This window comes from Podarcis tiliguerta (assembly GCF_965153285.1).
Source record: "Podarcis tiliguerta genome assembly, chromosome: 6".
Lineage (NCBI taxonomy): Eukaryota > Metazoa > Chordata > Lepidosauria > Squamata > Lacertidae > Podarcis > Podarcis tiliguerta.
Window position 1 is genome coordinate 91,140,189 of NC_139539.1, and position 25,255 is coordinate 91,165,443.

The 25,255-nt window shown below is 46.8% G+C and overlaps 1 protein-coding gene across 2 annotated transcripts; it reads left to right on the top strand.

Annotated features, from left to right (window-relative positions):
* The first annotated feature begins 3,818 nt into the window (after nucleotides 1-3,818).
* On the top strand, nucleotides 3,819-23,851 carry TOR1AIP2 (torsin 1A interacting protein 2). 2 transcript variants are annotated; one of them, XM_083446353.1, is made up of 5 exons: nucleotides 3,820-4,204; nucleotides 9,711-10,481; nucleotides 11,894-11,986; nucleotides 19,844-22,618; nucleotides 23,094-23,851. In XM_083446353.1, exons 2-4 carry the CDS (start codon nucleotides 9,749-9,751, stop codon nucleotides 20,632-20,634), a joined length of 1,617 nt encoding a protein of 538 aa, XP_083302479.1. In that variant the 5' UTR covers nucleotides 3,820-4,204; nucleotides 9,711-9,748; the 3' UTR covers nucleotides 20,635-22,618; nucleotides 23,094-23,851. The 2 variants fall into 2 exon arrangements, with proteins under 2 accessions (XP_083302480.1, XP_083302479.1); XM_083446354.1 differs by lacking the exon at nucleotides 23,094-23,851 and having other exon boundaries at nucleotides 3,819-4,204; nucleotides 11,894-11,980; nucleotides 19,844-21,218.
* The last annotated feature ends 1,404 nt before the right edge of the window (nucleotides 23,852-25,255 follow it).

Sequence of the window (25,255 nt, forward strand, 5' to 3'; positions counted from 1 at the left end):
AAAGGATGTCACATAGAGGAGGGAGAAAGGTTGTTTTCTGCTGCTCCAGAGAAGCGGACACGGAGCAATGGATCCAAACTACAAGAAAGGAGATTCCACCTAAACATTAGGAAGAACTTCCTGACAGTAAGAGCTGTTCGACAGTGGAATTTGCTGCCAAGGAGTGTGGTGGAGTCTCCTTCTTTGGAGGTCTTTAAGCAGAGGCTTGACAACCATATGTCAGGAGTGCTCTGGTGGTGTTTCCTGCTTGGCAGGGGGTTGGACTCGATGGCCCTTGTGGTCTCTTCCAACTCTATGATTCTATGAATTCCTGGCCTATTACGCTTACAGGACACCACACACTGTCCTTCACACTAAGCTCAGAGACTCCTTTCTCCAGCTTGTGATATATTCCTCAGAGGCGATGTTTCTACCCAGAACCAACTCTCTCTCCTCTCCCATCCTGACTCCCAACCTAAAGAACTGTCTCTCCAAATCCTCTCCTTTTTAAACCCCTCTCCTGGAACCCCGGCCAATCAGAGGCTGCCGTTCGTTAACCGTTTGCCGGCAGGGAAAAAGAAAAAGATAACACTTGTTGACCCAACCTGCCCAGCAAAAGCAAACTTTTCCGTCGCAGTGCCCACCTGAGAGGTGACGGAACTGAGTTCAGGCAAATTCGGCTGGAAAAAAAGCCCTGTTTATTTTTCTTGCCAAAAGTTATATCCAGGCCCTCCTCCCAAAGGAGCCCAGGTTGTACAGACAAACAAACACTGTAAACTCTGTTGATGTGTTATTTGGGGGGTCAAAAGCCCACAAAGCAGCATGCCAAGTTAAAATGTTTAATAAAAATGTTTAAATGTTTAATAAAATTTGAAAGCAAGCAAATTACTTACATGTTAGCAGCCAGTGAGGTATAGTGGCTGTTGTGCTGGACTTGGAATGGAGAAACTCGATCTCAAGTCCCCACTTAGCAAAAAAAAGCTTATTACTAGGTGGCCTTGTAACACCTACTAACATTAGCCTATCAGAGGGGACTATTGCTAAGGTGAAATAGGGAGGAACACCTAGTATGTTGTCATGAGTTCATTGTCAGCAGGTTGTAATAGTGCATAAAACCATAGTGTTTTTAAAGACAGATAAAGTACTCAAAGGTATCAAAACTGCTGAAAGTGCAATCCTGATGTCATTTTTCCTGTTTAAATCTAGTGAGCACAGCTGAGCAAGAAGTCCTAAGTCCATAAGATAACTTTCAGACAGAAGGAAAGGTGATAAGTTGCTGTTAAGAACCAGGCAGAGGGCCTTATCGGTAGTGGCACCCGCCCTGTGGAACGCCCTCCCATTAGATGTCAAAAGAAATAAACAACTATTTGACTTTTATAAGAGATCTGAAGTTTTTAATGTTTTATTGTGTTTTTAATATTCTGTTGGCTGGGGAAGCCTAGCGTATAAATTATTATTATTATTATTATTACTATTATTACTACAACATAATGTTAGGAATCTCTGGGAGCAAGACATCTAAATTCCTGATCAAGTTAGCGTTAGAATTTAGTTACCTTATTTTTTGCTCTATAAGACTCACTTTTTCCCTCCTAAAAAGTAAGGGGAAATGTGTATGTGCTTTCACTGTGCAGCAATCCCTCTTGCTGTTCTGGCTTCTGAGATTCAGAATATTTTTTTTCTTGTTTTCCTCCTCCAAAAACTAGGTGCGTCTTGTGGTCTGGTGCGTCTTATAGAGCAAAAAATACGGTAAGTCTTGGGGTGTTAGAAGCTTATTGAGATAGGCTAGTCTCCAGTGTGTATTTGTGCCAGACTTTGCTAATTCTTTAATTAAGCAAGTGTCAAAAGCCAATTAAGTCAAGACTAGCTTCCTGCTTGCAGTGAGGTGTGAGCCTGGGGTAATGAGGTGTTAGCAAGACAAAGGATGAAAGGACAAATCTTATTTGCAAATGAGTGGATTTCCTCCCTCCCTCAAGTGGAAGTTTAGTTGAAAAAGACAATGCCAGTGTTTTAGGTGAGGTTCAAGTTAAGAATAGTGGGGAGGGTAGGCTGGGATTTGACTTGGAAAGCAGGACAACAGAGCAAGGATGTTGTTGGGCCTATGGGGAAGCAGGACCCTCTTGCAATGCTGATGCTCTGAACCCTTCCACGGCAAGCTCAGTTGTATATACCGTATGTGTCAGTAAACCATACAACATAAAGACACCACAGTCCCTGCTGTGTCCCACTTTCCTGGGTAAAGCTCCTGGAGTCTTGCACTGCCATGGAGATTGGGGGTGGCATATAACAATATGCTGGATCAGAACCAAAGGTCTCTCTAGCCCAGCAGTCCCCATCTGATAAGGGAATTGTTCCAGCCCCCTCACCATTTTGGATACCCTTTTCCACAGCCACAATATCCTTTTTAAGAAGAAGCAATGGAAGCATTGTATTTCAAGCCAAGCACAGTTGCATTAGATTTGTACAAATGCATCACTATACAGTGGTACCTTGGTTTGCATACGTTTTGGATTACAAACACGTAAAACCTAGAAGTGTGTGTCCTGGTTTGCAACCTTTTTTTTGGATGACAACCCATTTTGGGGGGATTACCAACATATTTTTTTTTGGGAGGCCCCATTGGCGAAAGCGTGCCTTGGGTTACAACCTGTTTTGGTTTACAAACGGACCTCCGGAACGGATTATGGTTGTAAACCAAGGTACCACTGGCTGTTTTTAATTCCTTGCCTAATAATCCCTGGCAGGGAATATGCCTTTTTCGCAAGTGCCACATACTCGGGTGATGCTTTAATTAAGCCACCCAACATAGTCCCAAGATCGCTTTGCCGGTCAGTCACTGCAAGATCATACCCATTAGTGTATTGGTGAAGTTTATCTGATTAATGGCTTTCTTTTAGGCAAGTACATGTATAGAGTCCCATGGACTGCAAGAAGATCAAACCTCTCCATTCTGAAGGAAATCAGCCCTGAGTGCTCACTGGAAGGACAGATCCTGAAGCTGAGGCTCCAATACTTTGTCCACCTCATGAGAAGAGAAGACTCCCTGGAAAAGACCCTGATGCTGGGAAAGATGGAGGGCACAAGGAGAAGGGGACAACAGAGGATGAGATGGTTGGATGGTGTTCTTAAAGCTACCAGCATGAGTTTGATCAAACTGCGGGAGGCAGTGGAAGACAGAAGTGCCTGGCGTGCTCTGGTCCATGGAGTCATGAAGAGTTGGACGCAACTGAACGACTAAACAACAACAAGCACTCACAGAACTGCCCATACATTCATTAAAGGTTCATAGGTTTCACTGGAACGATTATGCCCGTGTCCAGACAATTCCCATTGAAACCACTGGGTGCTTAATTAGAATTGCATCGCGTCCTTTTGTTTATTTCAAATTTTTATAGCCCTTTTTTTGCAACCTCGGAGCAGTAAACAACGTAATAACAAAAAGTAAAAGTAAAAGACAGCCGTGCTCTTTTGCCATCCCAATCAAACACTGCCTGCGATCGCGGGGGGGACCCTCACAAATTTATTCAGTCTCTCCCCTCCCCGTTTATTATGCTCGGGTTGTTTTCCAGACTTGCTGCGCCACGTACCGCGCGAGTTTTTAACAGGAGAGAGGGAGCCTCGTTTCTTCTATTCTCGTTAAAAAGGAGTACTTTGCCCTTCCAACCAAAGCGGCCAGGGTTTTATGGCCTCCTCTTCCTTCTATCTCAAGAGTTAAAGCACAAAAGCACAGCAGGAGTCGGAGAGCGCAAACAAAAGGGACTTTTCCCAGCTGGAAGGAACATTGCCCGGGTCCTCTTGCAGCTCTATCCTCGACCGCGAAACGTCAACCTGTTTTTCTTTTTCTCCTAACTAGGACACGGAGGGTTGAGAAAACTACATGTCCCAGCATCCCTCGGGTGGGGTGGGGGGAACCTAGTGCCATTTGGGATGAATGGTGTTGACGTTGGTAGAAATGGAAAGTCCGGGGCGTGTAAGTGCGCTGCGCTTCTGGGCTTCCAGTAGGAATTGCTAGGAAGTTTGGAGAGGCTTTGGGGGTCCTAATCTCTCTGCGCAAAAACCAAACGCCTTCTTGCAAGCAACACACACACAAAGGGAAGGCCTGCCTGAAGTCACTTTCTACAGGGAAAGAGTCCGTTTTCATCTTTACTTCCTGGTCGGAGAGTGGAGGAGGAGGAGGAGCGCAAAAGAGAGAAGAATTAGCCAACGCTTGGAAAGGTGGGTTTCGGTCGCGCCTTTCGCTGGGTTCAGGGAGACAGAAGCGCGAGGCAAGCGCCCCCGCTTTAATTCACCACTGCCTGGCTCTCCCCAATGCATGGCCGGGAGCGGCGCTTGCAGTTGCGGCTCTTGGAGTTCCTCTGCAACGTTTGGTTAGCCCAACAAGTCCGCCGCGCTGAAAAATAACAAAACGCGAAGCAGGCAAGGAACGGGGCAGGGGTGGGAACAGTGGCGTAGCGTGGGTTGTCAGCACCCGGGGCAAGGCAAGTAATTTGCGCCCCCTAACCCGTGGATTTGCGCCCCCTAACCCTAACCCCCAGATGTTGCGCCCGGTGCGGCCGGGCCCCCCCCTGCACCCCCCAACGCTACGCCACTGGGTGGGAACCCTCTCCACGGACTGGCAGAGCGAGCAGAAAGGCCTGCCAAGGTTGGCTCTCAGCGTGAGCACCTAGGTCTGGGTGTGTGTGAGTGCCCTGAACGGGTGGGCAACTTGTGACACCCCCCCCCAATGTTATCGGACTACAGTTTCCATCATGCCTGACCAAGCTGGTAGGAGCTGATGGGAGCAGGAGTCCAGCATTTGGGCGGCTCCCGTTCCTCCATCCCTGGCCTTGGCTAGAAATGTGCTCGGATGGACTGGAGAGTAATCAATATTTTCGAGACCACCGTAAGATATAGGAAATAGTCGTGGGTTGAAACTAGGAAAGCTGGTTTCCCCGCTTTAAGGAAAATTAATGTTCCTTTGTCTTATATAACAATATTTCTATTTTTCTGGGAGGTTACGCTCAGATGTTGTTGTTTAGTTGTTTAGTCGTGTCCGACGCTTCGTGACCCCATGGACCAGAGCACACCAGGCACTCCTGTCTTCCACTGCCTACGCTCAGATACATTCCTCATTAGGAGAGACAACCTCTTAAACTCCTCATGCCCTGAAACTAGAATAAACTTGTTCCAGGATTTGATTTCACTTCTTCAACCCTGTTTTACCCCAAAAAAGGCAATGCGACAACCATTAAAGGTAAAGGGACCCCTGACCATTAGGTCCAGTCGCAGACACGACTCTGGGGTTGTGGCGCTCATCTCGCTTTACTGGCCGAGGGAGCCGGCGTACAGCTTCCGGGTCATGTGGCCAGCATGACTAAGCCACTTCTGGTGAACCAGAGCAGTGCACGGAAACACCGTTTACCTTCCTGCCAGAGCAGTACCTATTTATCTACTTGCACTTTGATGTGCTTTCGAACTGCTAGGTGGGCAGGAGCTGGGACTGAGCAACGGGAGCTCACCCCGTTGCGGGGATTCGAACCGCCGACCTTCTGATCGGCAAGCCCCAGGCTCTGTGGTTTAACCCACAGCGCCACCCATGTCCCGTGACAACCATTATACTCCAACAAATCTAAACCCTGGTTCGATCAGGAATGCCTCGCTACGAAGCGCACTTTGTTGGGAAAATACAGGAACTCTTTATCAAGGGAAACTTCCTTCCATCTACATACACTGTAGACAGGGCCGGCCCATCCATAAGGTAAGATGAGGCGATCACCTCAGGCAACAGGATACCCAGGGCAGGGGCGAAACTAAGCTTTACTTCACCCTGGTCAAAGCCCAGTTTGGCACCCGCCTCACGTGCATTTGTGTACACACAGGCACAGTCCGGTAGCCTCAATGGCACTCTTCTGGAGGCGTCACCCGGGGCAAAAAAACCTGGCTAGCCCCCCACCCCCATAGCTACAGCTCTGTCCGATGCATGAGTTCCTGGTGCCCATCTTTCTTCCACTCCCTCCCCCCCCCTTGTTTCTAATGCCAATCTTCACTCACCTGTTTTTTCCTGGCGGGGGGGGGGGGACGACGACTCCATTTTGGGGTTTGCTTCAGGTGCCAAAATGTATTGGGCCGGCATTGATTGTAGAATATAATTTGCCATTGAGACAGGGCTGGGGCTCTGCGAGAGTGTTATTCATCCAATGCTGCATTCTGAAATTTAACACTATGCCTTCAGGTTGTTCTGGTTCAAGAATTATCTTGGTTTTTTCGAAATCCAGTAAGTTAGCTATACAACAAACATTATGATACATACAGAGACATACACATGCTTCCTCGGGTGACTGACCTAGTCAGCTCCAGTATTTCATGGTACAAGTGCCACCTGCAAGAAAAATTTAGGAAGAGGAATAACAGGTGGACACATACACTTGTAGGACTTTCCGTATTGTTCTAAACAGTGTTAGAAGCTGTGAGCCCCGACTATATGGAACTAGCAGAAATGACTGGCAGAATCCGAGACCAGGGAGAAGAGTTGGTGGAAAAAGATTGGAAGAAATTTAAAGATTATTTACAGAAACACTGCAAAATTAATGAATGATAGAATGATGTTTGGATTGAGGATAAGGGGTTTTTAGCAGTAATGTTTGAAAGAATATGTAAAAATGAAATGTTATCAGATGGAAAGGCAAAGTAAAAATTTATTAAGATCAAAATTAAGAGGAAGGTAAAGAGGGAAAGGATTTGCTAAACAAACAATTGAATTGGAATACAAAGAGGGGAGGTGTGGGGAAGTCCGAGAAACAAGCAAATGTAAGATATGTTCTGAAAGATGGAATTGTTTTTAATTGTTTTTATTCTATTTTTTGTATTTTTGTATTTTTCTTTTTCATTTTTGTTCGTTTTTTCTGTCATTTTGTGAAAATTTTAATAAAATATTATATATATATATATATATATATGCAGGTTTTGGTGTCCTCGGGTGTCTTCCCGTGTAAAAGTTGGGGTGTCTAGGCGACGTTTCGACGAGGTCTCACTCGTCATCTTCAGGCTGGTGCTTTCGGCTTCTTGTTACTGGAACAGAGCTCTGTTCCAGTAACAAGAAGCCGAAAGCACCAGCCTGAAGATGACGAGTGAGACCTCGTCGAAACGTCGCCTAGACACCCCAACTTTTACACGGGAAGACACCCGAGGACACCAAAACCTGCATTCCTGTACCCGTGAAAATCTACGAAAGCATATATATATATATATATATATATATATATATATATATATATAGAAGAAGCTGTGAGCCCCAAATCTGAGCATTTTACTGTGATGCAGAAAAGAAGGGGTAGCAATTCTGGAGAGTAGGGATGAGAAAAAGCTGTTCTCTCCCCTTTCCTTCTCCCTAAAATATAGTGTTTAGTCTATCCAGGGTGTACGTCTCCTGGATACAACCCTACACCCTACCCCAAGGATGCCTACTGTAAACTGGCAGAAGTTGGCAGAGGCCAATTTGCCCTCTCTCCTTCCTTCCATTTTCTCCCCTCCCTACAACTAACATCTAATACCCCGTATCTCGTGTGTTGTCAGCCATTAACGGGTTAACTCACTGTGGTTGCTTCCGCCTTGTTCCCTCACTTTTTACATACCATCCACATAAAGCTGTCATTCAATCAAGGACATCCTATATTTGCTTTGCAGTTCTTCCTTCTCTTCTCAAATCAAAGTCCAACTTCTCCCTCCCTCCCTGCCCTGAAGAATTGAATAGTAGGGTTTTGTTTTGACAGGGACAATGAATTCTCAGGCAGGTGAGTCCATCACAGCTCAACCCAAATTCCCTACAACTTTTGCAGTGGGTGCCACTTTATGGTTTAAAATATATATTACCACCTAAAATACCACCTAAAATGTAGGAATGTTATAGTTCAATAATATTATAATTCTAATTGTAAAAAATATATTTTAAAAAACCTCTTTGGTAACAAATTTGTATGCTGTTTTTATTGTTTTATTATATTTTAATGTTCTATCGCAGGGCTTCCCAAACTTGGGTCTCCAGCTGTTTTTGGACTACAATTCCCATCATCCCTAGCTACCAGGACCAGTGGTCAGGGATGATGTGAGTTGTAGTCCAAAAACAGCTGGAGACCCAAGTTTGGCAAACCCTGTTCTGTCGCTAGTACGTTGCCCAGAGAGCATTCCTATTGGGTGGCCTATACAAATAAATAAATATACAGGAAAAGTGATTTGAGCTCAGTTTATTTATTTATTTTGTAATTAATAAGAGTTGGACAATGGCTACTTAACAGGTCGAGGAAAGGAAAATGGCCTACCTTGGTTGGTCTTCCTTATAAAGGTAAAAAGGTAAAGGTACCCCTGCCCGTTCGGGCCAGTCTTGCCAGACTCTAGGGTTGTGCGCTCATCTCACTCTATAGGCCGGGAGCCAGCGCTGTCCGCAGACACTTCCGGGTCACGTGGCCAGCGTGACAAGCTGCATCTGGCGAGCCAGCGCAGCACACGGAACGCCGTTTACCTTCCCGCTGGTAAGCGGTCCCTATTTATCTACTTGCACCCGAAGGTGCTTTCGAACTGCTAGGTGGGCAGGCGCTGGGACCGAACGACGGGAGCGCACCCCGCCGCGGGGATTCGAACCGCCGACCTTTCGATCGGCAAGTCCTAGGTGCTGAGGCTTTAACCCACAGCGCCACCTGCGTCCCGTGGGTCTTCCTTATGGCGATGCCCTAAAAGACACTGGGGCTTTTCCTAGTTTGGGAAATAGCAAGTGCCCAAGTAGGAACCTAGGCTTCAGGCAAATTCATGGTACTCTCCGCAGTGCCCTCTAACTCAGTTGTGGGTGTGGACAGACACTAAATGTGGGGTGGGTACATCAGCAACTCCTCATAACCTGGGTCTTTGCCACCCCAAGCTAGTCTTCCCCCTCAACCTGAAGGACCAAGCTGGCAGTGTGGGCCCTGGAAGGCCATGCCCTCAGAGCCAATGTGCTGCAGTGAGTGGAATATTCCACCTGGAGTAAACCATGAAACGTAACAGGGTAATCATAATACAGTGGTACCTCGGGTTAAGTACTTAATTCATTCCAGAGGTCCATTCTTAACCTGAAACTGTTCTTAACCTGAAGCACCACTTTAGCTAATGGGGCCTCCCGCTGCTGCCGCACCGCTGGAGGTGCCACTACCGAGAAGGGCGGGTGCCACTACCGAGAAGGTCCTCTGCCTGGTTCCCTGTAACCTCATTTCTGGGAAATGAGTAATCCTGGGAAGTCAGAAAGTGAAACGGAATAAAGCTCCTTGAGGAAAGGACAGGATAAAATTGTGAACAATAGGGCTGGCTTTGCCACTGGCTACTATTTTGTTGGGTTTATTTAAGATATTTTCAGCCCACCTTTCAGCCAAAGGCTGCTCAACATACCATACAAAGAATAACAAAACAATAGAAATAAAACAACAATAAATATTAATCTGTTTGAAGCTGTGGTTTGTAGCAATCTACTGGATGTGCCGTATGATACCTCCTCTGCATGGAACTGTAAAGCTTCTTGAATACATAGGGACTCTGATTTTATTTTATTTTATTATTATCTATCACATTTATGTCCCACCTTTCCTTTAGGGAGCTCAAAGTGGTGTATATGGTTCTCTTCTGCCCTGTTTTGTCCTCACAACAACACTGTGAGGTTTTAAGTAAGTTGTAACTCAAAATCACCTGATAATTGCACAACAGCCAGTTATTTTTCTCTGTGGCCCATACAGGCTTCCCTAAAAAAGAGAAGCTGATAACGCACTGGAAGATGACTCTTCAGCCCCCAAATACGGACGATATCTCACCCAATACTCTACAAAATGAAACGGAAGAAACCATAGAGGATTCCTTGTTGGAACAGCCCTTGGAGTCTGACAGAGTTCTGCTGAAAATGGAGCCCAGTGGCCCTTTGGGATGCGACACAAGGCTTTCCCCAGGTTCATTTAGCATATCTGGCAGTTCTGAAGATAAAGATGTGGTAAACCCATTAGGTGAAAGGACTGGGTGTGTAGCCCAAGTTACACGGCAATATTCTCTCACAGAAGAGGAAAAGAATTTGCTCAGCACTACTCTAGAAGAAAAAATGAGCTCAGAGGACCAGCAGAGCCTTCACTCCTTGGAACAACCTGAGGGAAGAACAGAGGACTTAGATTCTGACGGAAATCTCCTGAAAACAGAGACAGGTGGTCCTCCAGGATGTAATAGATTGCCTTCCTCAGGCACAGATAGTTTATCAGACAGTTTTGCACCCGAAGATGTGGTAGGTTCCTCAGATGAAAGGGCTGAATGTTCAGCCCAAGTTGGCCTACAAGATTCTCCAATGGAAGAGAAGAACAGTTTGCCCGAAACCATCCTTCAGGAAAAAGTGAGTTCACATAGCCAGCAATGGGAGCACTCCTTGGAGGACCCTCATGATGCAAAAGAGAATCTATTGGAGAAGGAAAGAGAAACAGTTGTTGAAAAGCCTGAAGGCCCTGGGTTGGAAAGATCTTTGACTGAAGGTAAGACTGTTGTAACAATTCCATGGTAACTACTGTATTTTTTGCTCTATAAGACTCACTTTTTCCTTCCTAAAAAGTAAGGGGAAATGTGTGTGCGTCTTATGGAGCGAATGCAGGCTGCGCAGCTATCCCAGAAGCCAGAATAGAAAGAGGGATTGCTGCTTTCACTGCACAGTGATCCCTCTTGCTCTTCTGGCTTCTGAGATTCAGAATAATTTTTTTTCTTGTTTTCCTCCTGCAAAAACTAGGTGCGTCTTATGGTCTGGTGCGTCTTATAGACTTTGACTGCATACACATATGAAAGAGACCAGTCTAAAATTCCGCACTAAAGAAACAGATCAGGACCAGCGGGTTTAAATTAAGCACCTGGAATAAAGGACATAAAAGTATAAAACTTATTCTTGTTGCATGATTATTATTTTTAAAGTTGCTCCAGCATGGAATGTGTGATGATTGGTGTGTTGTTTGTTTGTTTGTTATTAAAGTGGAAGAGGATAAAGCTCATATATTTTAATCAGGCAGTTAGCTGTTAGAATTGGAGGTCAGAGGAATAGACTACAAGGAAATACCGTACATACCACTCCTGACCTGACTTTTGTATAAACTTCAGGCCAGGGTGGATTTGATTTAAATCAAATCAATTTAAATCACGATTTAAATAATTAGTAAGACTTGATTTAAATCATTATTATTTTTTGCATTATTATTTTTATTTTGCTGGTATAATCTTAATATTTACAACCAGATGAAGGTTTAATTTTTGGAATAGTAAATTTTCAGAGTAGTTTTTACAGTTATACCAAAAATTACTGATACTATTAGAAATACATTGACAGATAATTATGAAATTATTGTGAGGTTTAATAAGTTAACTTTATATTTGGCCAACTTTTCTGTTGTCCAAAGGAAAAATAATTATTTCCTTAATAACGATTTAAACAATTTATTTAACTGAAACAATAACATTATAGCATATGTATCCATGTCTGTTAACTGATGTGGTTAAATGATTTTTTAATATAAAAAAACCTGAATTTTAGCACACATGAAAAGCTTAAAACAAATCCTTATTTCCTGATGAATAGCATTTGGACTATAATGTGCAAGACATTTGGACATTTAAGTGCAAGATGGAAAGGGGGGGGGAGGTGTGCTACAATAGTGTAGTTAAAAGCATTACCACATTGGAAACGAAACTTACACCCTACATAAATCTCATTTTCCAAAATACCAGAGAGCAAGAATTTGAACTGACTCACCACCACATTTATAAGAAGGGAGCTTTCGGGGCAAGCGCCCTCACGTTTTACCTGGTACACTACTACATGATTTCTTTTTCTTCTGGTCTTGCTTTTGGGCCGGCTGGCCTTCCTCCTTGCTGCTATTTCTGGTGACGCTGATGTGCTTCTCAGGGCACACGGGATGCAAAGCAGAGACGGAGCCCCGCTCAGAGGAGGCAAGCCACCAGACCGCAAGAGAACGACCGATGGAGCAACCTGGTAATGGTGAGAAAAACTTTGTCATCTACATAGCAACAAAGCTGATCAAATGAATTTTAATTAAGAAATGACAAAAAAGGAAATTAAATTAAATTAAATGGGCTTGTTACTCCAGTTCTTAGTATCCGAAACTGTCTATTCCTTTTCAGCCAGGGTTTCTTGTGTAAGAAAGGGGTGGGGCATCTCTGTCCCACTGGCCGAATGTGATCGTCCAGGCCCATCCCTTCTCTCTCTCTGGCCCTTGGGACCCCAGGCCACGTGTTTAGGGAAGTTTGTAGTGACTGATGTTTTAATGTATTTTTAATCCTTTGTTGGAAGCCGCCCAGAATGGCTGGGGAAACCCAGACAGATGGGTGGGGGTATAAATACAGTGGTGCCTTGCAAGACGAAAAGAATCCGTTCCGCGAGTCTTTTCATCTTGCGGTTTTTTCGTCTTGTCAAGCAAGCCCATTAGCGGATTAGCGCTATTAGCGCTATTGGCAGTTTAAGGGCTATTAACGGCTATTAAAGGTTTAAGGGATTAGCGGTTTAGCTGCTAAAAGGCTATTAGCAGCTTAGCGCTTCAGAAAAAGGGGTTGGGGAGCGAAAAAAAAACTCAGAAATTTTCGTCATTTTCGTCTTGCGAAGCAAGCCCATAGGGAAATTCGTCTTGCGAAGCGCCTCTGAAAACAGAAAACCCTTTTGTCTTGCGGGTTTTTCGTCTTGTGGGGCACCACTGTATTATTATTATTATTATTATTATTATTATTATTATTATTCCCTGCCCTATACCCTCCCCAATGCTTCTGCCCAGGCGACAGCAGTGGATGGCAAGGTGGGTCCGCCATGTTCACCTGACCTTTGGTCAGTTGCGTTGCTACTTATCAGAAGGGAGAGAGAGGAGGATGGAGGTGAGGCTGGCAAAGTGCAAACTCGGCTGCAGAAACCCTGGGTTGGCTTGGCTGTTTTGCTTGCAACATTCCCATCTCACCAAGACCTCTCCTCCTCTCTCCTTCCCTCTACCTCCTGGTAAGCAGCATCAACATGACCGATCAGAGGTCAAGCGCGCGTTCATGCGGCTAGAACATGGGTAGGCAAACTAAGGCCCGGGGGCCGGATCCGGCCCAATCGCCTTCTAAAACCAGCCTGTGGATGGTTTGGGAATCAGTGTGTTCTTACATGAGTAGAATGTGTCCTTTTATTTAAAATGCATCTCTGGGTTATTTGTTGTTGTTCTTTTTAAAGATATTTATTGAAATTTCAACATATTACAAAAATTAGAAACAATAAAAAAGAATAAAAAGAAAAAGAAAATACAAAATAAAAACAGTTAAAAACAAATCAGTCTTTCCATATCTTATCTTTCATTTACTTGTTTCCCTGACCTCCTCACACCTCCCTTTCTTGTATTCCAGTTCAGTTGGTTAATTCAGCAAATCCTTTCCCTCTTTAATTTTATCTTAATATATTATAGCTTTAGATTATCACCCGTTAACAATCCATTTTTACATATTCCTTAACATTGCTGCTAAAAAACCCCACTTAACTTCAATCCAGCATCATTCTAACATTCCTTAATTTTGCATTGTTTCTGTAAATAGTCTTTAAATTTCTTCCAATCTTCTTCCACTGACTCTTTTCCCTGGTCTCGGATTCTGCCGGTCATTTCCGCCAATTCCATATAGTCCATCACCTTCATCTGCCATTCTTCCAGAGTGGGTAATTCTTGTGTCTTCCAATACTTCGCAATAAGTATTCTTGCTGCTGTTATACATCTCTGGGTTATTTGTGGGGCATAGGAATTCGTTCATCCCCCCCCAAAAAAATAGTCCAGCCCCCCACAAGGTCTGAGGGTCAGTGGACTGGCCCCCTGCTGAAAAAGTTTGCTGACTAGAAAAACAAGAGCCACAGACATTGCCCTGCTCATTTTATTGCTGACTCCGCTCCCCAGTTTTCTCTCTGGCCCTGGCCACCACTTGCATGTGGCCCCTGGGAAGCTGTCCATGGGGCAGAGCTGATGTTTGACGGCAACTTTGCTGCCAATGGAGCCTGGTGTGTGTGTGTGTGTCAGGAGGTGGCAGCCCCCCTTTGGAGTATGAAATATTTTCAGTACAAGGTGAAGCTAGTTGTGATGGGATGAAGAGCTGCTTGTGTGTAAATTGCAATCCCTCAGAGTTTGAACAGCTTCTCAAACCTCTGCCTGTGACGGAGCCCCTCCAGCATGGCTGCGTCAGTCGCTAGCAGAATCCGAAAGTGGCTGCTTTCGGAAACGTTTCCAACATAAAAGCTCCTTAACGGAAACACGTCTTCTGGACTCTCTGCGTGACAGTTTCCGCCGAGGAACGGGTGTCCCTATAGGAGGTCCTGAGACTTCCCCACTGTTTTCACTGGAAGCATCTCTGAGCCATTCCTCCGACTCTCCTTCTCTTGACGTTCCTGTTCGCCCCCTACTGGTTCCCTCTTCAGGTGTCAAGTCTCTCTCTACCTCAGAGAGCCTTGGCACCTCCTGTCCTGCCGATGGCAGTTCCCTGACATCCACCTCCCCTCCAGGGCCCCCTTCACCCCTTCCCGTCTCCTCCCCTACGGGTTGTGAGGAGGTAAAACCCCGGAAAGAACCTTCCTCATCGTCTGAAGTTTCGAACACCTTTCTCCACTCGTTGTGGTTCCTAGTCTCTCGGTACTCCTCGTCATCTGAGTCCGTTCCTTCTTCCAACTCCGACTCCGCGAATCCTTCCAGTTCCTCTTCCTCGTCTGTGGTGCCGAAATACTCCCTTCTAAACCTTGTTACCGGCTGTGGTTTCCGCGGGAATCTTTGGTGGAACGTTTCTGTTAAAACCTCGTCATTGACCTCCTCTGCAGTCACCCAGGTGTTTTCTGACTCCGGTTCCCCTTCCCACGCCACTAAATACTCCACCTGATTGCCCTTCCACCTGGAATCGAGGATTTCCGCTACATGGTTACTGCTTTCCCTCTCTTCCAAGACCGGTCCCCTGGTGTGCTCCTCTTCACCTCCCCCCTTGTACGGTGACAGTAATGACCTGTGGAACACTGGATGCAATTTCATGTGGTTGGGTAACCGGAGTTTGAAAGCCACTGGGTTGACCTGCTGAATGACCTCAAAGGGTCCCAATCTCTTGGGTCTTAATTTCTTACAACCCCCTTTGAACGGCAACCCTTGGGTGGACAACCACACCTGATCCCCCACCCTTATGGTTTCACCTTCCCTCCTGTTCTTGTCTGCCTGCTTCTTATATTGAGCCTTGGCCCTTTCTAAGTTGAGCTGAAGCTGACGATGGATCGCTTCCATCTCTTCTACAAAATGTTCGGCCGCTGGGACGCTCCATCTCTCGCCCCCCTCCCCCGGGAATGCCCTGGGGTGACACCCGTAATTGGCCAAAAAGGGGCTCATCCCTGTGGACACATGCTCCGCATTGTTGTAGGCAAATTCTGCCAGCGCCAGCTTTTCGACCCAATCATTCCCTCTGTCATTGACATAGCACCTCAGATATTGTTGGAGGATGCCATTTGCTCTTTCCGCCTGCCCGTTGGTTTCAGGATGCCGGGCCGTCGAAAAATTGACTTCCACGTGCAGCAAGCTCATGAGCTTCCTCCAGAACCTGGAAGTAAATTGTTTCCCGCGGTCCGAGACAACCCTCAAGGGGGCGCCATGCAGCCGGAAGACGTGTTCTACAAACAACTTCGCTGTTTCTTCCGCTGTGACTGCATGTGAACATGCTACAAAGTGGCACATCTTAGTTAACAGGTCCACTACTACCATGATGGCCGTCTTCCCTTTGGATTTGGGCAGATCCGTCATAAAATCTATTGATACCGCCTCCCAAGGCCGTTCTGGCGTGGGTAGTGGTTCCAATAACCCTGCCGGCGCCCTTCTTTCCCCCTTGGCCCTCTGGCATTGGTCACACCCTCTTACATACTCCTTTACATCTTCCCTCACCTTGGGCCACCAAAACTCCCTGGTGACCATCCACATGGTCTTGTGTTGTCCAAAATGTCCCGCCGTGGGACTATCATGCAACTGCTTGAGTACCCTCCCTCTCAATTCACCTTCTGGTATATACAGCGCCCCTTTGTAATACAATGCCCCATTTCTTTCTTCAAAACCCTCCGGGCTCTCACCCTCTCCCCTGAGGCCTCTGAGCTTATTTTGGGCATATTCGTCAGTTTCCGTTTCTTCTACCAGCTCTCGTCTCCCCACCAGCGCCGCCCCACACACCCAGCGGTCCTCAGGAATGACATGTCTTTCTTCGCTCGCCCCCTCCCCTTCCAAGTACTCTGGTTTGCGTGAGAGAGCGTCCGCCCTGACGTTCTCTGGGCCTGGTACATAACAAATCTCAAAGTGGAATTTGGAAAATTCCTGTGCCCATCTCACTTGCCGTTGGTTGAGTACTCGAGCTGTTCTCCAATACTCCAAATTCTTGTGGTCGGTGCACACTTGCACCTTGTGTTGTGCCCCAATCAATAAATGTCTCCACCTCCGGAACGCTTCGTGAATGGCAAGTAGTTCCCTGTCATACACCGTGTAGTTCCGCTCGGACTTATTCAGCTTCCTCGAGAAAAAGGCACACGGTCTCCACTCCGACGTATTTCTTCCCGGCTGAAGAAGCACAGCCCCCACCGCTCTGTCTGACGCGTCTGTCTCCACCCTCATGGGCTTCTGTAGGTCCACATGCAGAAGTTGTTCTTCCGAAGCGAAAGCCCTTTTCAGTTCTTCAAAAGCTCTCTCCGCCTCCGCCGTCCAAACAAATTTCTTCTTGCTACTGAGGCAGTCGGTGATGGGCGCCGTCAAGTGTGCAAAATTCTTGATGAACTTCCGATAAAAGTTCCCAAACCCCAGGAATCTTTGCACATCCTTCTTGGTTTTCGGTGTCTTCCATTCCAGCACCGCCTGGACCTTGCCTGGATCCATGGCCAATCCTTGGTCTGACAGGCGGTACCCCAGGAATTCCACCTCCTTGGCATGAAACTGGCACTTCTCCAGTTTCACCCACAGCTGATTGGCTTGCAGCCGGCCCAACACTTCTCTCACGTCCCTCACATGCTGCTCTTCATTTTCCGAATACACCAACACGTCATCCAAAAAGGCCACACAATTCTTGTAGAGCAACGGCCCCAGGACGTGGTTGATGAAAGCTTGAAAACATGCGGAGCCGGCTTGGAGACCGAAGGGCATTACGAGGTATTCAAATGCTCCCAAAGGGGTGAACATGGTGGTCTTCCATTCATCCCCCTTCCTTATTCGTATCAGATTATACGCCCCCCGCAGGTCCAGTTTTGTAAAAATCTTCCCCTTCCTCACCCTGGTCAGAATGTCATCAATTCGGGGCATAGGAAAGGCCAGGGGTTCCGACACGGCGTTTAGGGCCCTGAAATCCACTACAAGTCTCGGCTTATCTGTGTTTTTTTTGTCCACAAAAAACACTGGGCTGCCCCCCACCGCTCGGGACTCTCTGATGAAACCCCTCTTCAGGTTTTTGTCAATGAACTCCCTCAGCTCCTGCATCTCCCTGTCTGACATGGCGTACAGCTTGCCCACTGGGAGTTGAGCCCCCGGGAGTAGGTTGATTTGACAGTCAAAGGGTCTATGCGGCGGCAGTTTGTCCGCTTCTCTTTCGCTGAATACGTTGCTCAGATCTGCATATTGCGGAGGCACCTCCCCTTGCTTCATTACCTCCATCCCAGCTAAGGTGATCTTGGCTCCCCCTGGATCCTTCCCCTGCTTGCAGTGTTCCAGGCAATGCGCCGACCCAAAGGAGACCACCCTCTGGTGCCATCCCACTAGAGGATCGTGAAGTGCCAGCCAGCTCATCCCCAAAATAATGGGAGCTCCTCCCAAGGTGGCCACATTAAACACTATCCTCTCGGTGTGTCTTGCCACCCTCATTATCATGGGAACTGTCTGTTGGTTCACTTCTCCTCCCAACAGCTCTCTGCCGTCAATCGTGGTTACCTGCAGGGGTTTACTTAAGGGGAGGGTTTGTATCTGGTGCTCAGCTGCGAACTCCTTACTCATGAAATTACAGGAGCTGCCTGAATCCAGCAGGGCCTTGATCTGTAGGGGGTGTCCATTTGGCAGCTCTAGCAACACCTCTATCACTAGAGCAGGCCTGGGAGGTTCTGGTGCGGGCACTCTCACTGCTTTTGAGCCTGGCTGCTGTGCCCCGACGGCAGCCAGGCGTTGGCTTTTACTTGCTCTGTGCTTTCCTCCTCCTCTCCCCCAACAGCTCCTGCCATGCCTTGCCATTCCTTTCTCCGTGGACAGACTCTGGCAAAGTGTCCTGGCTGTTGGCAGAGATAGCATTTCTTCCCGCCCTTTCCCTCTTTCTTCCGCCCTTCACCGATGTTTGAAACTGTGCGCGCACGCGCTGTTCCCACTTCCATCGGCTCTGCCGGCGGGAAAGGCTGCTCTGGAATGTCTGGAATGCGGAGCTCCCTCCAACGTTCTCCTTTCCCCTCCCGCTTCTCCAAAGCCCTCGCTTCCTGGCGCGCTCCAATGGCTAGCGCGGCTTTAGTCAGCTGGTCCATAGACTCTGCTCTGGGGTTCCGGGAAAGTTCATCTTTCAAGGACGAAGACAGACCCTCTTCGAAAAGCATTTGAATGGGCTCAGAAGCCAAGTCCCACCCCAATCGATGAATCAACATAGTGAACTCAGTCCAGTACTCACGGACAGTCCGGTTTCCCTGTTTGCAAGCCATTAACTGCCTTCGCACCCCTCCCTGCTCAATGTCACTGGAAAACATCAGGTCCATGGCACGAAAAAACTTCATTGCGTCCTTTAGGATCTCATTATTTGCTGCCATCAAGGGTCTAACCCAGTCCTTCGCCCCTGATTCGAGGTGGCTAATTACAAAAGCCACTCGCGATTCCTCATCAGGGAAGTCATCGAATTGCAGATTGAGAGCATATTGCATCTCTGTCCTAAAGGCATGGTAGTTCCTGGGGTCCCCCCCAAATTTCTGCACCAATCCTGGCATCTTTCTGTTGAGTGGGGTGGCTTTCTCCCTCCCCCTCTCTGCATCCTGAGCCCTCCTTTCTTCCAGCCTCGCCGTCTGCAAGGCAAGCTGGATTTCCAACGTCCTATACCTTTCCTCCAGGCTTGGACCTCCTCCAGCTGCCCCTCCGGTTCCTGCTGGTTCGCTCATGATGCCTCTCCCTGGCACAAGCTAGCTTTCGGTGACTTTCGGATTGCTGTGATGGGATGAAGAGCTGCTTGTGTGTAAATTGCAATCCCTCAGAGTTTGAACAGCTTCTCAAACCTCTGCCTGTGACGGAGCCCCTCCAGCATGGCTGCGTCAGTCGCTAGCAGAATCCGAAAGTGGCTGCTTTCGGAAACGTTTCCAACATAAAAGCTCCTTAACGGAAACACGTCTTCTGGACTCTCTGCGTGACAGTTTCCGCCGAGGAACGGGTGTCCCTATAGGAGGTCCTGAGACTTCCCCACTGTTTTCACTGGAAGCATCTCTGAGCCATTCCTCCGACTCTCCTTCTCTTGACGTTCCTGTTCGCCCCCTACTGGTTCCCTCTTCAGGTGTCAAGTCTCTCTCTACCTCAGAGAGCCTTGGCACCTCCTGTCCTGCCGATGGCAGTTCCCTGACACTAGTCTATGCCGTCCACCATGTCTTTCCCTGAGTCTATTGCCATGTGGATTGATTGACTTTTATCGATTTTAAAATAAAGCTTTTTATTGATTTTCACAATGCAACAGACAACAATTTGATTGGTAGCATTTTTTATCCTGCTCTTCAGCTGGTTAGTGGGGAGAGAGACTTCCTTAAGTGGCTTACAAATATTAGTGATGATAAGGCATTTAGTGGTATATCGGGCTCCTTTCTGAATCATGTTTTTCTGTCTTTCATGGTCATCAGGTTTTGCGTCCCATGGGCTTGTTCTGGGAGCTGTGGTGGTTTTGGCTGCTGTTTTTATAGGCACCTCTGGCTACTTAAATTCTCGCCCTATGAATGTGCCCAAAAACCCAGTTGTGGAGGCCTTCCTGTCAAGATTTGATCCTCTGAAGGACAGCTTCCCGGGTCAGAGACCTTACCTGTGGGGACGGGTCCGGAAAGTCCTACAGAAACACCTCAATTCTTCCCGCCACACGGAGCCAGTTACCTTACTCCTTGCCTCTGCGCAGGAAGGCAAAGCGACCTTGAAGTGTCTGAGCTCCCAGATTGCCGATATCTACTCCTCATCCCTCGGCGGCAGCACGGTCCAGGTGGATGGAGCCTCGAAATCCACTCTCAGCAGCGATAGGGCCAAACTGGCTGTCGACGAGGAGCTCACCTCTGGCTTCCGCGGAGGGGGGAGGGCGGCCGTGGTGCATCAGTTTGAGTCTCTGCCTGCGGCTTCCACCTTGATCTTTTACAAGTACTGCGACCACGAGAGCGCAGCTTTCAGAGACGTGGCGCTGATTTTGACAGTCTTGCTGGAGGACGAGAACCTGGAGCCTAATGTTGGCCTGCAGACTGTGGAGGAAAACGTACGGGACTTCCTCTGGGCAAAGTTCACGAACTCAGACATTTCCACATCCTACAACCGCATGGACACGGACAAACTGAGTGGGTTGTGGAGCCGCATATCCCACCTGGTCCTGCCAGTCTACCCAGTACAAGCCATAGATGATGCTGGTTGCCCTTTGCAAGCCAGAGCCCAGAGCTGAACAAGGCGGAAAGCCAAAAAGCTCTGAAGGATTTGCACCAATCAAGGAAACTTGTTTTCCCCCTACGTGACTGTGTGAGCCAAGCAAGGGTCTAGAAGCATTAATGAGGAGCTGGCTGATTTTATATCAATAATGCATTTTGAAGTTGGTATTGATTGACAAAATGAGAAGTATATTAACTGTGCTACTTCTGTAGCCGTATCAGCATTTGTGATGCAATCAGAGGACAATTTTAAAAAATACTAATGGACAGGTGGGTGGTATTTATCTCTTGCACGTTGCACATCCAGAATGCTTTTTGCCACTGGAGGAAAACAGAATGAATGCAGAGACCCAGGAAATTGCCCTTAGCAAACTCTGCCCTTCTTAAAAGTTAGTTTTGATATAGCAGTGTGCCTAAGCTTTCCGTTATATGGATTAAATCCTCATGTGCGGGGGGGGGGGAATACACCCTGTAATGTGTACCTGAAATTTGGAAGGCCCTGGTTAGCAGCTTCTATTAACTCTTCAGAAGCAAAGAAAAAGCAACAAATCCTACATCTGTGACCAGGGAAGGCTGTCTTTCCCTGCAATATATATCGGCACAGGATCATTCTGTGTGTCTTCTTTGGTGCTGGCACTGAATCAAAAGCATAGAAAGAATACTATAAATACATAGAAGAAGCAAACGGTGCTGCTTGGGCCGGCCTCAATATGGTTCACGTCTGTTGTATTGATAGCGGGGAGACCAGTCCAGGTTAAACTCAGGGTCCGGGGGTTCACACAGTTGAATGCAATAAATCGGGAAACTCCTGAAGAATCATGCAACCTTACGCTTGGGTGTGCCTTAGCCAGTTGCACAAATTTCTTTCTTAGGTAGTGAGATGAGTGGAAAAGCAAGTCATGTTTGTAAGAAGTGGAGAGCATGGGTAGCTAGGGAGGGAAATGTTGTTGTTTTTTCAATTTAACTGTTGATAATCTAGCGGTGATCAAGTCCCCAGACAGTATTGCAAGGCAGGTGTGTTACGTGGAAACCACAGATAAATGCAGTTATCATTTCCCCATGTGAAACTGCATAGCATTTCCATTGAATAATACATTCTTTAGAGACAAAGCTAGTCTGGATGGAGGAGGTAAATGCAGAAGCAGAAATGGTAAGTGGAGTCACGAGCGGGAGAGGGAAATTATCAGAAGAATTAAAAAAAAAATTTTTTTAAAGGACTATGTCTTTGTTTAGGAGAATCTCTCAGGAAGGCAAATCTGTCTGTTCCAAAGTAACAGAGAACAAACATCATGCCAAAAGAAGTGTCTCCTTTTTTTTTAATCCTAATGGATATTTGCTGGTGATTTGGTAGAATCCTGAGAGCCAGTGTGGTGTAGTGGTTAAGAGCAGTGGACTCGTAATCTGGTGAACCGGGTTTGCGTCTCCGCTCCTCCACATGCAGCTGCTGGGTGACCTTGGGCCAGTCACACTTCTTTGAAGTCTCTCAGCCCCACTCACCTCACAGAGTGTTTGTTGTGGGGGAGGAAGGGAAAGGAGAATGTTAGCCGCTTTGAGACTCCTTCGGGTAGTGATAAAGCGGGGTATCAAATCCAAACTCCCCCTCCTCCTCCTCCAGTATCCAATACGCTTGTTCCGCGAGCTCAAGAATTCCTGTTTGCACAGTGGAACTCTCCCATTCTCTCCCTGCATGTGCCCTGCCCCCTCCCAAAATCTGCTCTGGAGGGTGGGTGGAGGACCCCTGAACAAATTCAGGGGGTGCATGAGGAGAGGGAAGAGAAGTTCTGTCAAACAGCCCAAAGTCCTTGTGCTGATGGAACTAGTTCATTGAATACCACCTGCTATAGTTACATGGCAGGTGCCAGCTGGTTCCGTAGCTGGAGTTCCATCAGCACCCACCATTCAATCATATTTCAATCATATTCCACCCCTGTATTAACTGCTACATTAATTGTTTCACATCTGCACTATTTACACTTGCAGTGCCATCCTACGTATACAGTGGTGCCTCGCAAGATGAAAAGAATCCGTTCCGTGAGTCTCTTCGTCTAGCGGTTTTTTCGTCTTGCGAAGCAAGCCCATTAGCGGATTAGTGGATTAGCGCTATTAGCGGTTTAGCGGCTATTAGCGGCTATTAAAGGCTTAAGGGATTAGCGGATTAGCTGCTAAAAGGCTATTAGCGGCTATTAAAGGCTTAAGGGATTAGCGGATTAGCTGCTAAAAGGCTATTAGCGGCTATTAAAGGCTTAATGGATTAGCGGATTAGCTGCTAAAAGGCTATTAGCAGCTTAGTGCCTTAGAAAAAGGGGGTAGGGAGCGGAAAAAAACACCCCAGGAATCGCAAGACATTTTCGTCTTGCGAAGCAAGCCCATAGCAAATTCGTCCTGCGAAACACCTCCAAAACGGAAAACCCTTTCGTCTAGCGGGTTTTCCGTCTTGCAAGGCATTCGTCTTGCGGGGCACCACTGTATCTACCAGAAGCAAGTCCCAGTATATTCAGTGGAGCTTATTTCCAGGAAAGGACACATAAGATAGAAAACTTTCTTTCTTTCTGTTACCTGGCTTTGTGTCCTGGGAAACAAAGGGCAGTATCCAACATTAGGCATACCCAGAGTAACCCATGGGAATTTCTGAACACCACTAACTTAAGTTCATTAATTTCAGTGAGTGTAACTTGGTTGGATACAACCCGGCTATTGTCTCCTCGCTTGCAGTAGAAAGGAAAACCATCACAAATCATTAAGACTGCGCATGCTGCTTTCTTTAAAGGTTCATATAGCTTGAATCCAGCTGTTTTGTGTCTCTGTTCAGAAGGCAAGTTTTGTGTCTCTCTCTTCAGAAGGCAAGATCAGGTTCTTGCCTGCCAAGCCAAGAACAACTCGCCTAGATTATTTTTGATTTGAAGTCGAACATGGAATTGCAGTCTGAAGGAGCCACACTTGCGAATAGCATTGCCAACCTAACAGGAGTTTGAACTGTACCAATGAGCACATCCATCTTATAAAAAACCTTTGCCTTCTGATTCCTGCAAATCAAGTTGCTGCTAAAGGCACAAAACCAGCTACGTTTTGATCGGTTAGCAACACTACTGGACAGCAAATAAAGAAGTGCAATTAATTTTAAGTAACACTGAAAATCTAGTCAAATAAATATGAGCTAATAAAAGATAAGAATGAAGTGCATTAAAAATATTTTTGATCTTTGTGTGAAATAAAAGTCAAAGTGGAAGTTATCACCTATTACTTGTGACACTTGGGTATTGTCCAAGGTTTACCGTGTGTTTGCAGCCATTTGTGTTCCCATTTCATTTGCATACATGACGTTACCCTCAGACAACGCCATTCTCAATGCTTTCCCCCTGTAAATTTAGGCTTACTCAGTATGAGGATAATCCAAGAAGTTGGAGGAAAGCAGGCTCCACTCCTGCCGATCAGCTGAGTCTACGCAGTGACATCAGCTGATGAACAGGCGTGGGGGATTTTTTGGGGGTGTGTGGTTTTGCAGGCTGGAAGCTCTGTAATCTTGCCCTGTGCTGGCCAGAAGCAAAACAACAACAACAACAACAACAACAACATTTTATTTATACCCCGTCCTCCCCAGCCAAGGCCGGGCTCAGAGCGGCTTACAAGCAATAATAAAAACAAGATGAATGATTACAACTTAAAAACAAAAGTAAAATACAACATTAAAATAATGGAACATTAAAATATTAAAATGTAGCCTCATCGCAGGAGGAGAAGGAAAAGAAAAAAAGAAAGAGAGGGAGGGAGGGAATCAAATTGGCTCCAAGCCAAAGGCCAGGCAGAACAACTCTGTCTTACAGGCCCTGCGGAAAGAAATCGGATCCTGCAAGGCCGTGGTCTTATGAGACAGAGCGTTCCACCAGGCATGGGCCAGTGTTGAAAAGGCCCTGGCTCTGGTTGAAGTCAATCTAACTTCCTTAGGGCCTGGGACCACTAGGGTGTTGCTATTTATGGACCTTGAGGCTCTCCGTGGGGCATACCAGGAGAGGTGGTCCCGTAGGTACGAGGGTCCTAGGCCGTGAAGGACTTTAAAGGTCAAAAGCAGCACCTTAAATCTGACCCTGTACTCCACCGGGAGCCAGTGCAGCTTGAAAAGCACTGGGTGAATATGCTCCCATGGCAGAGACCCCGTGAGGAGCTTCGCTGCAGTATTCTGCACCCGCTGGAGTTTCTGGGACAGCTTCAAGGGCAGCCCCGCTTGAGAGGACAGATTTCCTGATCCTTAATAAATTTTGCAGAAAAAGGCATTTATGTTTAGCTGTTCTCACCTACTGAAAGTCCCTCTTCCCCAGAGCCGTGAAAGATAGAGGGACAACCCTCTTTCTGCCCTTCTTTCCACTTGTTGCTCAGCGCAAAAAGTCACTGCAGTTTTTAAAGTTTTATTTTCAAAAGTCTGCAGTGTCCAAGCGCATGGTGTTCAAACTTCCTTCAGGAAACCACTATTCCTGTTAAGTTGTGGGTTGACATAGCAGACGACACAGCGATTTCTCCAAAGCAGCTCTTTATTTTGTAAGCTGGAACAGAACTGGCTGAGGAGCTCAGTCAGCCTGCTTATATAGAGCTACAGAACAATTGTAACTGTTGCAACATTCTAAAACTATCCAATCACTGAACGTC

What these genes read in the sequence shown, in the direction of transcription:
- TOR1AIP2 (XM_083446353.1), top strand. Translation starts at nt 9,749, where the DNA reads ATGACTCTTCAGCCCCCAAATACGGACGATATCTCACCCAATACTCTA. An exon ending in GGAAAGATCTTTGACTGAAG is followed by an intron (nt 10,482 to 11,893) that starts GTAAGACTGTTG and finishes TGTGCTTCTCAG; the next exon opens with GGCACACGGGATGCAAAGCA. An exon ending in GATGGAGCAACCTGGTAATG is followed by an intron (nt 11,987 to 19,843) that starts GTGAGAAAAACT and finishes CATGGTCATCAG; the next exon opens with GTTTTGCGTCCCATGGGCTT.